We start from the raw sequence: 12,651 nt of genomic DNA on the forward strand, positions 1-12,651 counted from the left end.
AAAAAACAAAAAAAAAAACCTGGGTGCTGCCACCTGGACAACACAGTGGAGCTGGCTGTGGTGCTGAAGGGACAAACCAGCCAGTCCCAAGGGTGCCAGAGCAGGAGAGCTGGCCCAGCCCTTTGCCGGCTGTACGACGTGGGAGAGTGAGCCCCAAGATGCAACTGGGCAGCACAGTGGGCATGGCTCTGGATGCCTACTATGTCCCCCTTTGACAAACAGAATGCTTTGAAAGGCCCGGCAAGGCCTTGCTGATGGCACGGGGGTGGGGGGGGGGAGGGGGCTAGCCAGAGCAGTGCTGGTGAACTCACCCTGGAGATGTGGATAAAGAAGAGGCAGGAGACTGACCAGCTCAGGCACCACCAAGGCCTAGATCCAAGGCTTTGAATTGGCCCACCCCAAAATCTCAATCATCTGTGAACTGTTGGGTCAAGTAAAAGGTTCAGGCCGATCCTACTGACCCAAAGGTGCAAGGTCTCCATGACACAGGGCAACGACAGAATAACCGGAAGGAGTCCCACTGAGGAGTCAATATTGATGGTATCACAGAAGCCAAAGACCTCGAATGACTCATTGCATGAGAAGATGTGTGGACAAAGGGGCATGCTGTGGGACACACTGCAGCTCTCAGGATGAGATAGATGTTTTCTATGCTTTGTTTGGTGTGTGTGTGTGTGTGTGTGTGTGTGTGTGTGTTAGGGTGGGGGAAGGTCATAAGGGTTAAGGATGGATACCAGGGGATGGGGAGATGAGTGAGATTGGGGTGCATGATGTATAACTCACAAAGAGTCAATAAAACTAGGTGCTGTGGTATGCTGTGGTATGCTGAGTGTGTGGCATGGGGGCAGAGCCATGGATCTAGGACTCACTGGCCTGCTGGCCAAGATGAAATAGTTCAGTGATAAACTTAAAAAATAAAGTGAGCAGTGGTGATACACGCCTTTAATTCTGGCACTTGAGAGGCAGAGGCAGGCGAATCTCTGTCAGTTTGAGCCCAGCTTGGTCCACAGAGTGAGATCCAGGACAACCAGGGCTACATACAGAAACCCTGCCTTGAAAAATGAGAGAAAGAAAGAAAGAAAGAAAGAAAGAAAGAAAGAAAGAAAGAAAGAAAGAGGTAGAGGGGGAGGGAAGGAGGGAAAGAGGGAGGGAGAGAGGGAGGGAAGCAAAAGGGTCCAGAGATGGCTTAGTGGTTAAGAGCTCTGGCTATTCTCCCAGGAGTTCCAGGTTCGACCCTCCAGCAGTACATAGCAGCTCACAGCCACCTGTAACTCCAGGTCCAGGGGACCCGATGTCCTCTTTTAGACTCCTTGGGCACCAGGTATGCATGTAGTGCACAGACCAACATGTAGGCAAAACACTCACTCCTACACATAAAATAAATGCCTTTAAAATAAAATAAGGTGAAGAAGAGATTGAAGAAGACATTCTGACATCAACCTCTGGTCTCTACATTCACAGGCAGAGGCACCTGCACACATATCCACACAGGCATCACACACACACACACACAAACACAAGTACAAAGCCATCCTCAGCTATATAGCAAATTCAAGGCTCGCCTGGTCCATATGAGTGATATTTATAACATATATTAGCTCTAATCCTGATTAATTGTGAGTGTTCATTACACGTTCTAAGTTTAAGTTTGAGGAATCCTGGGGTTATAGGACAAGGCGCGCTTCTATACTTTCATATATATATTGCTTGAGGAGAGACTCCCTTACGACCTTTCAATCCCAAGGGAGCCTCTGTAAGGGCTCACAGTATGGCATCTTTTAGGGGGAAACAGCACGAAAAGTTCAAGCCTGGTAATCAAACCCACGCTCCCACCTCCCAAGGCTTCCTCACTGTCAACGGCCCACTCTCAGCACTGACCTCTACCGCCACCATCTGAGTAACTTGACTTCTCCTTCCAAATTCACACAGCAGGCAAATATTCACACAGCAGCAAGGGGGAAGGGGGGAAGAACCCCGCAACTGCCAAGTCAAACAAGAGAAGCAAGCTGGGTGTTGCAGAGCACACAGGAGTGAGTCTACCACAAGAAGCCCCTGTCCCCTCAAGCACAAGAGAAGGACGGCTGCCCAGCACAATAGATTTCTTTTGAAGAAGCCGAAGTGGGCTCTGCTATTATTTTACTCGTTTTCGTGTAAAGTTTGGCAAAACTGTTGCATATATTTCAAGTTACTGAAATGTTTTTTCTTGCCCCTATCGATTTTCAAGGAGCACTTAGCTATCTAAAAACAAATGGGCCCTTTCTGAATATATTTAAATATAATTAAGGAGGTACTGCGGCTGCACATGCCATTACTGAGACTTCGTGTAAACAAATCACTCATTGCGCTGCTTTGGCAAGACCTTGGGAGCCTGACGTCTAATTTTTTAACACTAATGATTTTTAAGAAATTCCTCGGGGGCACAGAAAAGCACAGCCCTTGGCGGCGGGCCTCCAAATCTCACAGAGCTCCGCGTCTTCCCCTTCGGTCCCGCCCGGAGCAAACCTGTTGCCTGCGCGCCCTGGTTTCTACTACCCCGGCGGATGCTTAAAGCTTCGGCGGGAACTGGTGGATCAGGGACTGCCCGGACTCCCGCTCCCCTGCCCGGCGCTGGCGGAGGTGCGCATCCAGCCGGCTGCTTCCAGGCTGTTCCCTGGTCTAACCTCCCACCCTGCTGCGTGTTTCCGTTCTTTGCTTCCTGTGTGCAATCTAAGTCAGCTTCTGCTCCCATCCACCGTGCCTGGAAACATCCCTGGAGCAGGTCCGTTTCTCACTTTCCGTAGCTCACCGACCCAGGCTCCGTCACCGCTCGCCATAGTCCAGCCGACGTAATTCTTCGCGTCCGTTCTAATACAATAGCCGCTCCCCAGTCCCCCCACTGCCCGACTTACGAGAGTGACTATTTTTACTGTTCATACCTCAGCCCCTTGGCAGAAGGCTCTTTCCAGGATCCGTGCCCGCAGCCGGGATCCTTCTGCACTCGGACTGACAGCCCCAGTCCTCCGCCCGGCCCTGGCCCCTACTTGGGGCGGATGGACAGGGCACCGGGGATGCGCGGGGAAGCAGGCGCGAGCTTGCCTGGATCGCGTTCGAACCAGTATTCTCCCCTGGATCGCGCTTGGACCCCAGAGGATGCTTACCTGGTTTGCATTCAGACCCGGATTCGGGCCCCCCAAATTGCACTAGGACCCGGGCTTGAGCTCCCTGGATTGCACCTAGACTCGCCTCCCGAGTCCGCCCGAATGAGAGAAGGCTTTGCTCGGCAGCAAAGAAGTCCGGGACTGGCCGGTCAGCAGGGCGACCCAACCAAGTTATCCCTCTGATTTCGTTGAAGCGGAACTGCCGAGAGTCTGTGCACTGACCTGGCGGGGCCTGGGCGGTCCGAGTGACTCTTCTAGGCCAATTTACCCGCCCTTGTACCAGGGTCTCCCGGGTGCTCTCCGTTGCTTCTCTTTAGTGAGAGAATTTGCGCTGATCCACACGAAATAAAACTACTTTTCCCTCTGCTGGTGACTGTCGGGAACTGCACCGCAAGTGAAGAGGACGGGTTTGCCTCTCCGCCGGCGGTCAGCTTAGGATCTTCCCTCCAATGTAGGGTTTGGACCAGCGCACTTCCTTTAAACAAGTCTAGCAAAGCTGCTGAGCAGGCTTTTGAATACAAGAGTATGATGCTCAGAGGAGAGACAAGGGGCGGGTGAAGGACTGTCTGGTGGAAGGCAAAGGAAGTGTGTATTTCCCTTCTTTCTTGCTCTGTGGGTTGGCGAAACAGATCAAAGAGTCTGGGAAACAGATGCAATGTGGTCACTCCCACTTAAATAATCTCAGGGTAAGATCAAGAACTGCCTGGATTACATAGTTTGAGGCTATCCTGGGCTACATGGTGTGTCTCAACCTCAAAAAAAGAAAGAAAACCCACTTCGTTAAGATGAAGTGACACTGCATTTATCCTCTGGGCTCATCATGAGGATTAATGAGTTAGCAATACAAATGATCGTGTTAAGAAAAGCACCTAGGCTGCAATGTGGTAGGGCACACCTTTAATCCCAGCATTTGGGAGGTAGAGACAGGAGAATCCCTGAGTTGGAGGCCAGCCTGTTTGTAGTTACAGAACAGCCGGGCTACACAGATACACAGAGAAACCCTGCCCTGAGGAAGGAAGAGAAACAGGAAGGAAGGGAAAGAGGGAAGGAAGAAGGGAGGGAGGAAGGAAGGAAAAGAAAAAGACATCTGGTAGTAAGGCTCATTACAAATTGTTTCCTATTTTATGTCAATGAGAAAAGGCCAGGGTCTATGGTAAAAGACCTTAACATAACTTGCTGTTCATCTTGAAAAAATACCAGATGCTCTACTTAACAAAAATAATCATGCTTAATATCAGCTAAAGAATGTGTGTGTGTGTGACTAGCATGGTGAGTGCCTTTAATCCCAGTATTCCAGAGTCTGAGGCAGGCAGATCTCTGTGAGTTGCCAGCCTCATCTATATAGAAAGTTCCAGGACAGCCACAGCTATATAAAGAAACTGTCTCAAAAATTAAATTAAATTAGTAAAATGTATTCGTTAAAAAAATGTGTGTGTGTGTGTGTGTGTGTAATAAATCACACTGAAGATGAAGAGTTATTAATGACTTTTGGTGGCTTAGTATTTAAGAGCATTGATTGAACCTGGTAGTGATGATAAACGCCTTTTTTAAAAAAAGATTTATTTAAGCTGGGCGGTGGTGGCGCACGCCTTTAATCCCAGCACTTGGGAGGCAGAGGCAGGCGGATTTCTGAGTTCGAGGCCAGCCTAGTCTACAGAGTGAGTTCCTGGACAGCCAGGACTACACAGAGAAACCCTGTCTCGAAAAAACAAACCAAAAAAAGAAAAGAAAAAAAAGCCAAAAAAAGATTTATTTATTTATTTATTTATTTATTTATTTATTTATGAAATACATTGTAGCTGTCTTCAGACACACCAGAAGAGGGCATTCGATCTCATTACAGATGGTTGTGAGCCACCATGTGGTTGCTGGGATTTAAACTCAGGACCTCTAGAAGAGCAGTCAGTGCTCCTTAACCACTGAGCCATCTCTCCAGCCCCGATGATAAGTGCCTTTAATCCCAACATTCCGGAGGCAGATGGATCTCTCTGAGCTCAGGTCCCGCTTGGTCTACAAAGCAAATTCAAGGACAGCCTGAACTTGCTACACAAAGAAACCCTGTCTCGAAAAACAAGAACAAAACAAAGAAACAAACACCCGTTGAGTGTTCTTGCCGAGAACCCTACTTTGGTTCCCAACACCCACATGGCAGCTCACAACTAGTTGTAATTCCAGGTTCCAAGGGATCAGTGCCTTTCCCAGGCACTGCACCCAAATGTGGCACACACACACACACACACACACACACACACACACACACATATGCAGACAAAGCACTCATACACTTAATAAATCTTTTTTTAAAAAAACAAACAAACAAACTAGAAAGTAAAACACCTGGTGGTAGTTAATTGATTAACCTTGTTAAGCTACCCAGACAAATCTTAACCTGATGGTTAGAAGAGGAAGTCAGTGAGGCCGGTGTAGTCCTGGGCTCCGGAGCCTGTCACTATTCCGGGTACAAGAACTTCGCTCTGCGTGTTGTAGTGGGGGCGGGGACAGAGAACGGGGTAAGACGACAAGACCCAAGTCATAAACCAGATGACCTCGAACTCCAGACCCGACACGGAGGAGAGCGGAACTCCTGTGTCGGGAATGCGTGTTTCCGGAGGAAGTTTATGCGCAGAGGCCTAGGATGGTTACACTGAGAAAGACGACTTCCCGGCGTGGAGTTCTTGCGCTGCGTTTGGACGACTGAGCTCTTAAGCAATGCGGCAGAAGTATTATATTGAAGCGGCTGCCCGGGGCCTGGTGGGAAGCTGCCCGGGCCAGGCCCGCTACCTCCTGTAAGAGCCTGGCGGAGGATGGGCGGGCGGGCGAGCGGGCGTGCGGGAGGGTGGCGACAGTGTCCCGGCCTCACAGCCGTTTTTTCTTTTACAGGTGGGCCTACAGTTCGACACACGGTAGGAGAACGCCGGCTGCGGTGGCTTCGGCCCTTGTCACCCCAGTGGTCCAAAAGAGAAGGGTGATATATACTTGCCTCACTTAAAAAAAAAAATGTCCTAGGCTTCTCAGTTGCATGAAAACTCCAAAATCTTTAGTGTCTTAGTTCTTAGCATTAGACACATCGGTCAGTCTTTTTTATCCTTAAATGTGTCTTGGTGCTTTGTCAGTGTTTGTCTGGGTCCCAGGTGCGTGCCTAATGCCGTGAAAACCGAAAGAGGGCATCGAATCCCCTGGAACCGCACTTAAATCGGGGGGCCGTGTGAGTGCCCGGAATTAATCCTGTGTCTCTGCAAAGAGCAACCAATATTCCTAACCCCTAAGCCATCTCCTTCTCCCCTCGATCTGCTTTTATTTTTAAATTTTGTTCTACTAAGTGTATAAATTTTGCCCTCATGTCTGCATCCCTTGGGAGCCTGGTGACCGAAGAGGGTAATGGAATCCCCTAGAACTGAAGGTACAGACAAACAGGGTGCTAGAAATTCAACCTGGGTCCTCTGGAAGAGCAGCCAGCAATAACTGCTGAGCCATCTCTAGCCCACACATATTTTTGTGTTTGTGTGCCCAAGAGCTGGTCTGGAGAGAATGTCTAGAGTTCAGAGAACAACTTTTTGGGGAGTGGTTTCTAGCCTCTATTGGATGAGTTCCTGGGGATAGAATTCAGGTTGTCTAGCTTGGTAGAAGTGCCTTGACCCCCCTGAACCAACTCAGCAGCTCCACATTGGTCAGGCTTTTGGTAGTTCCTGAATGTCTTATTCTTGTACCTCAGCGTAATCTGTTGGTTTTCCTAATCTTCCAAGATCCAAACATTGTGGTGTCCCAGAACTCAGTTCTTAGATGGCATTTTTTTTTTCAATCAGTCTTGGGGCTGGACACAATATACACTGAGACTTTCTTGTCCTCACCCCTCCTCTTTAAAACAGCTAGTTCTCACCTTAGTAAACTGATCTTTTTACCTTAGAGCTCTTTCTTGACACCCTAACAAGACCTCTCCTCCTTGGTCCACCTTGTACTAGCAGATCACAGTGGCTTTAAAATACCTCCCAAACTGACCCTCATTTTACATCCTCTGCTTACAACCCTCTGGGATTACTGCTAGCTGCTGGAGGGCATTCTGCAGTTTCTTTCTAGGCTGGAATGCCACGTAGCCTCTGTGACATCAACTCTAGCCACGGCAGACCTGCTTGCTGGTGTGTTCCTGGGCGTTTGCAGATGCCTTAACAAGCCTGGAATGCTACTTACTGCCTGCTGTCTTTTCTCGATGCAGTCCTCATTTGATGAAACTTCCCTGGACATCCTTCTTTAAATTACAGCTTCTGGTCCCCCTTCCTTAGTCCCATCCCTTGGCCCAACATCAACATGTTATGTTGTATGTCATCTGGTTGTCCTTTGTTCACAGTACACAAAGTACTGGTTGTACTGATGGTAAAGGAAGGAAGGAGGGAAAGAGAAATCCTGTGCAGTTTGCTTTGTGTAAATGTGTTGATAACTAAGCAACAAATGAGCAAAGAAATAAAGGCCAGTGACCTGCCCTCCTGTTGCTGAAGGAGCAGATGGGGGATTAGGGAATTGTGTAAAGTGCATTATTGCCAGTTTGCTTTTATAAATTTTCATATCTGAAGTTCGCTTCAAGAGACTGTATCTGCTGAGGTCATTAGTATGTTCTTCATTTTCCCCACTTGTGATACCAATTGCTTGAGGTAACGAAATATTCTGACTTGCAAACTGTGACTTTTATTTATTTATTTTTGTTTGTTTGCAGAGGATAACAGCACTTTTCAGGAAACATGTCCACACTGCTTCCAATTGTTGGTTCTGGATAACTCTAGAGTGCGCCTCAAACCCAAAGCCAGACTGACACCGAAGATACAGAAACTTCTCAACCGAGAAGCAAGAAACGATATACTCAGTTTTAAGGAAGCAAAACTGTTGAGAAAGTATAAAGACTCCGCAAGTGTGCTGGTAAGGCTAGTACATACAAACAAGCTGTCACTTTGTCTTCTTTCCCTTAGAGAAAGAATCAGCCTGACCAGAACAGAGGTATAGTTGTACATTTGGACTGTCAAGAGTGCACACATAATGTTTCTGTGGTGTTCTCACCTTAGTAAGATAAAAATAACAGAATTTATTTTATTTTAAGACAGGGTTTCTGAAAGCCCTGGCTGTCTTAGAACTTGCTTTGTAGACCAGACTGATTTCAAACTCAGTGTCAGCCTGCCTCTGCCGTGCTGGGATTAAATGTGTGCATTATCACACTGGCTAGTTGTTTTAATTTTTGGTAATTCCCCACAACCAAGGATTGATGCTCTTACTTGCTCTCACCTCACTGTCGAGTGCAGTCTTTTCAGTTTTGAGAATTCCTTGTATTTAGCAGTGTAACTCACAGGCTCAGTCACCACTTAACCATTTCTTCAGTAACAGATCCTTTCCTCCTCACTAACCTGTGTATGAAGTCCCAGGGTCAGCATGTGCCCACCCAGCAAAGTGCTAAGTGTATAAAATGGAATAAAACAAAAATTCCCAAAGGCTCACTAGATGGAGAGCAACATGAAATGTATCTTACATCTTGCGTGCTCTGTGAACATTACCAGCTTACTCGGGTGTATGCAGGCATTGAGATAAGATCTTGCTGTGTAGCCCAGACTGGCCTTAAACCCACTGTGTAGCCTAGGCTACCACAGGAGCATAACATAACAGTGGAAAATGTTCCTACAGGAGGATTTACAGTGCTGATGGTTTACTTTGCTGAAGTTTAGTTACAGATCACCTGAAAGAAAGGCTCATCAGGGGGGTGTATAACTGACTTATCTTAATCTGCATATAGCCTTTTTCCAAAAATTGTAAGGTGCAGGCCCTCACCTATGCATACTGCTCTAGTTACTTTCTGTTGTGATAGAACACCCTGACTAGAGAGCATCGTATAAAAGAAAGTGTTTAATTAGCCTAACTGCTCACAGGGGTAGAGTCCATGCTGGCCAAGTGGAGGAACAGTTGAGGGCTCATGTCCTTATCCACAACCTTAAGGCAGAGAGACACACTGGGAGTCAGCTCCTTTTGAACCGTCAAGGCCTGCCCCCAGTCCAACTTCCTAATCTTTCCCAGTTATACTAACTGGGCCATTCCCAGATCTTTATTGGAATTTCTGTCTCTTGGAAATCTGAGTATGTCTCACGTACTAGCTTACATGCTGCTGAGACACAGGCTATGTAGAAAAGGCTATTTAGATACAATGTGGACCATGTCTTAACAATGCATCCCACTGGGGCTGGAGAGATGGCTCAACAACTTACAGCACTTGTTGCTTGTTTGGTCCCCAGCAGCCGTTCCCATAACCAGCACACTGTCTGAACCTTTTGGCCTCTTCAAGTCATGTACACGGTGTACATATTTTCATGCAAGCAAACATCCATACACATAAAATGAAAATAAATATTGATAGAAACAGAAGGATTTTATTAGTCAGACTAGCATTTACAGAGTCACTATGGATTCAAAGGTGCTACTTAAAATGTCAGTGAGTGGCCATGTTTTATTGAGAAAAGAACTAAAGTTCACCAGCTAGAAAATAGTCAATCTCTCTTGGTGTTACAAAGAACATCCAAATGTTAGTGAATACCCTCTTATCACTAGTTCTTACACTAGTTATGTTTGAGATTGCAATATGATTATACCATTTTTTCCTTCCCTTTCCTCCCTCTGAACCTTCCATACCCCCCTCATTCCTCTTTCAAATTCGTGGCCTCTTTTTTCTTTGCTGCATGCTTCTATGTACATATGCATGTACACATATATTCCTAACTATACCCTGCTCCATCTGTATGTTTTCAAGGCTAGATGTTTAGTGTTGTATAGCCAATTGGTGTGTTCTCCCCTGGGGAAACTATTCCTCTTACTTTCACATTCCTTCGTTACCTATAGTGCTTTCTATAGGATTAGGGCCTCATGGTCTCTCCCCTACCCAACCCTGTCGTCTTTTTAAAATATTTAAATATAAATGCCTACCCAGCACCTTCTTTGGCAATTTTATTGTTTTGAATTTGTTGTCTGATTCCTCCTGGTAGATTGCAAGCTCCCAGAGGATAGTCTCTCTCTGTGCTAACTTGTCTTTGTCATACTCACATAGGAATTGAGGAAAACATGGCTTATTGGGTTACATTACCAGAGAACTCATGGGACCAACTTCTTTTTTGTGGTAGATGGTTACCTGTAGAACATGCAACAGAACAGTGAGACACCATGGAAAGAGTAGAAGCTTCCTGTGGGCATTGAAGAGCAACGCTCCCACTGCTGCCAACAAAGCCAGCCCGAAGACGCCAAAGAGAACGGCCTCAGGCTCTACAGACCCTGGTCAGAGTACGCATGGTTCCAGAGGCAAGAGCCCCTCCTTGACCATCAGGTACTTTAATTTGCTAGCTGTGTGAAACATGAAGTATCTGTTTCATGTGCGCTCCTGAGTACTCCATGTATTACAGGCTGTGGCACATTTTTCTCCCATACCCTTTGCTTGTCCTGATAGTTCTAATCCTCAACTTTTACATCAGTGCACTATGGCTCCTATGCAGTCTCTCCCAGCACCTGACATATATCCACAGCCGAGTCTTCCCTTCCTCCTGTTTCTTAACTCTGAACAAAATGTCCTTTTATCCATCCTTACCTAAATTGGCAGAGGGACTGGCAGCTTCTACACTCTAGTTTGTTGCCAGTTTCTCTTTCCTACTGCTGCTGTCCTGGGTGGTCCTCAGTAACCTCTTGTCAGGACAAGGACAGTGCTTCCCCGATGAAGACCTGGCTCAAGCTGTCAGCAGTCTTTAACCCCAACTCTGTTGCATTGGGTAAATACAAGACCATGGCTTTCCCGCACTTGCCTGTCTTGTGTTGCCTCAGTTTACCCTGTGTTGTCTGAAGCCCTCACACTTTGTTTCCAAAGGGTAGTACTCAAATTCTTGTGGAAATCTAGATGAATAGAGATTTGCCAGAGACTCCCAAGTTTTCATTTTAGGAATCCTCAGTACTTCATTATGATAGTCATGAGTTTAAGTGAAATTCCATAGCTGCTATATGAAGAATTTAGAGTATTTTGTTACAAAAGAAACTGAATGTGATCAATATCTTGAACGTAAATAACGAAATCTAGCCAGGACTGAATTATTTCTGCTTAATGATTGAAACTTTATATTGAGCTTGAAGTTTATGATACTGAGTTAAAATGTCAAGACCAGTTTTCTTTATATTACTGTATATTTTAGTCAATATTTGGTATAAATTCAACAGAAATTTCACATTTTGTATAAATGTGGATGAAAGAAAATTTTGGTATATTTAAAGCAACTTAATTGCTTTAAAAGGGTTGGTAGTCCTTTCTGTGTTCAGATCCCCAGACAGTACTTTTTCTCTCCTTTCAGAACACCTACATCTGGACAGTCAACACCCATTTGCTCCTCAAGGAATGGGAGCAAAAGAAAGAAACACTTTTCTCAACTAAAAGCACTGCTCAGTCAGAGCGCATCTGACAAGAACCCAAAGCTGGACTTCAGGCACTTCTTGTCTTCTCTGTGAGGAGAATGAACTCTGAACCTGAAGTTAGCTAACAGCCCCTATCCTCACTTTGATGTCTGAGCACATGGAAACTGAGTCAAAAGCAAGCAGTGCCATGGGAAATGCCTCATTAAACCGAGCCACTTGGGCCTCCCTGGTGAATGGGAAGATCAAAAAGTAAATGACCAAAGGTAAAGGTACTGCTGCCGCCATGCCTACAACCTGTACTTCTTATCTCCAGGACCAACAGAGCAGAAAGAACCCCAGTCTGCAGCGCTCCACATGAGTGCCCTCCCCACAGCAGATGGATAATTGTAATAAAGGGCTTTAAAAACTATGACAGTTTTTATGATAAAGGTATAATGGGTACTGAATGGTAGTATTTATTTTAGTTTTTGAAGTTTATTATCATTTCTTTCAGAAAGAAACAATGTTTTCCATGTGTCAATAACTATTTCTAATATAGAAAAATCAAATGTAGTCTACAGTCACGTGTATAACAATATGAACATTTTTCACATTTTGAAAGCTGCCTGCCCCCTCTAGAGGTTAAGCTCAAGGCCTGCATGCTGAGCAAGTGCTGTACCAAGAGTTAAGCTAACAAGTGTAAGCACAGAAGCAGGGAGCCAGGCCAGGCTTGTTCACGTGTCTGCAAAGTCCACCCTGTTACCACTGAGCCTCTCCTGATTTAGATCATGAATTCTAAAGAGTAAAAAGGGATTATGCAGTGTGTTTTAGGCACCATATGCCTCCTTACTAGTCATTAGAGATTGCTTGGCACTGTCTTGAAATTGTGAGCAGTCCATCACACCTTTCTCCCAGAGATGATAAACACATTAGTTCTGTTCCAACTGCACTGAGCTTATAGTACTGCCAGAAGAGCTACGTTTATTTGTGAGAAGCATGGTGGGAATTGAGGTAAAGTGACTCACTGGGGAGTTCTTCAGTGCACTGTTTTCTAGTCTTAAAGAACTGGAGTAAAAAAATCCAAGCATTAGTTTTGTTGGATCTTTGGGATAATGATAGGATATCTTAG

The 12,651-nt window shown here is 45.9% G+C and overlaps 1 protein-coding gene across 2 annotated transcripts; it reads left to right on the plus strand.

Moving 5' to 3' along the window:
* The first annotated feature begins 5,724 nt into the window (after positions 1–5,724).
* Positions 5,725–11,971, plus strand: CUNH18orf21 (chromosome unknown C18orf21 homolog). Of its 2 annotated transcripts, XM_031365141.1 has the most exons (5): positions 5,725–5,923; positions 6,018–6,040; positions 7,843–8,042; positions 10,277–10,476; positions 11,483–11,971. In XM_031365141.1, exons 1-5 carry the CDS (start codon positions 5,847–5,849, stop codon positions 11,634–11,636), a joined length of 654 nt encoding a protein of 217 aa, XP_031221001.1. In that variant the 5' UTR covers positions 5,725–5,846; the 3' UTR covers positions 11,637–11,971. The 2 variants fall into 2 exon arrangements, with proteins under 2 accessions (XP_031221001.1, XP_031221002.1); XM_031365142.1 differs by lacking the exon at positions 10,277–10,476 and having other exon boundaries at positions 5,782–5,923.
* The last annotated feature ends 680 nt before the right edge of the window (positions 11,972–12,651 follow it).

Source organism: Mastomys coucha, unplaced genomic scaffold (genome assembly GCF_008632895.1).
Source record: "Mastomys coucha isolate ucsf_1 unplaced genomic scaffold, UCSF_Mcou_1 pScaffold13, whole genome shotgun sequence".
Lineage (NCBI taxonomy): Eukaryota > Metazoa > Chordata > Mammalia > Rodentia > Muridae > Mastomys > Mastomys coucha.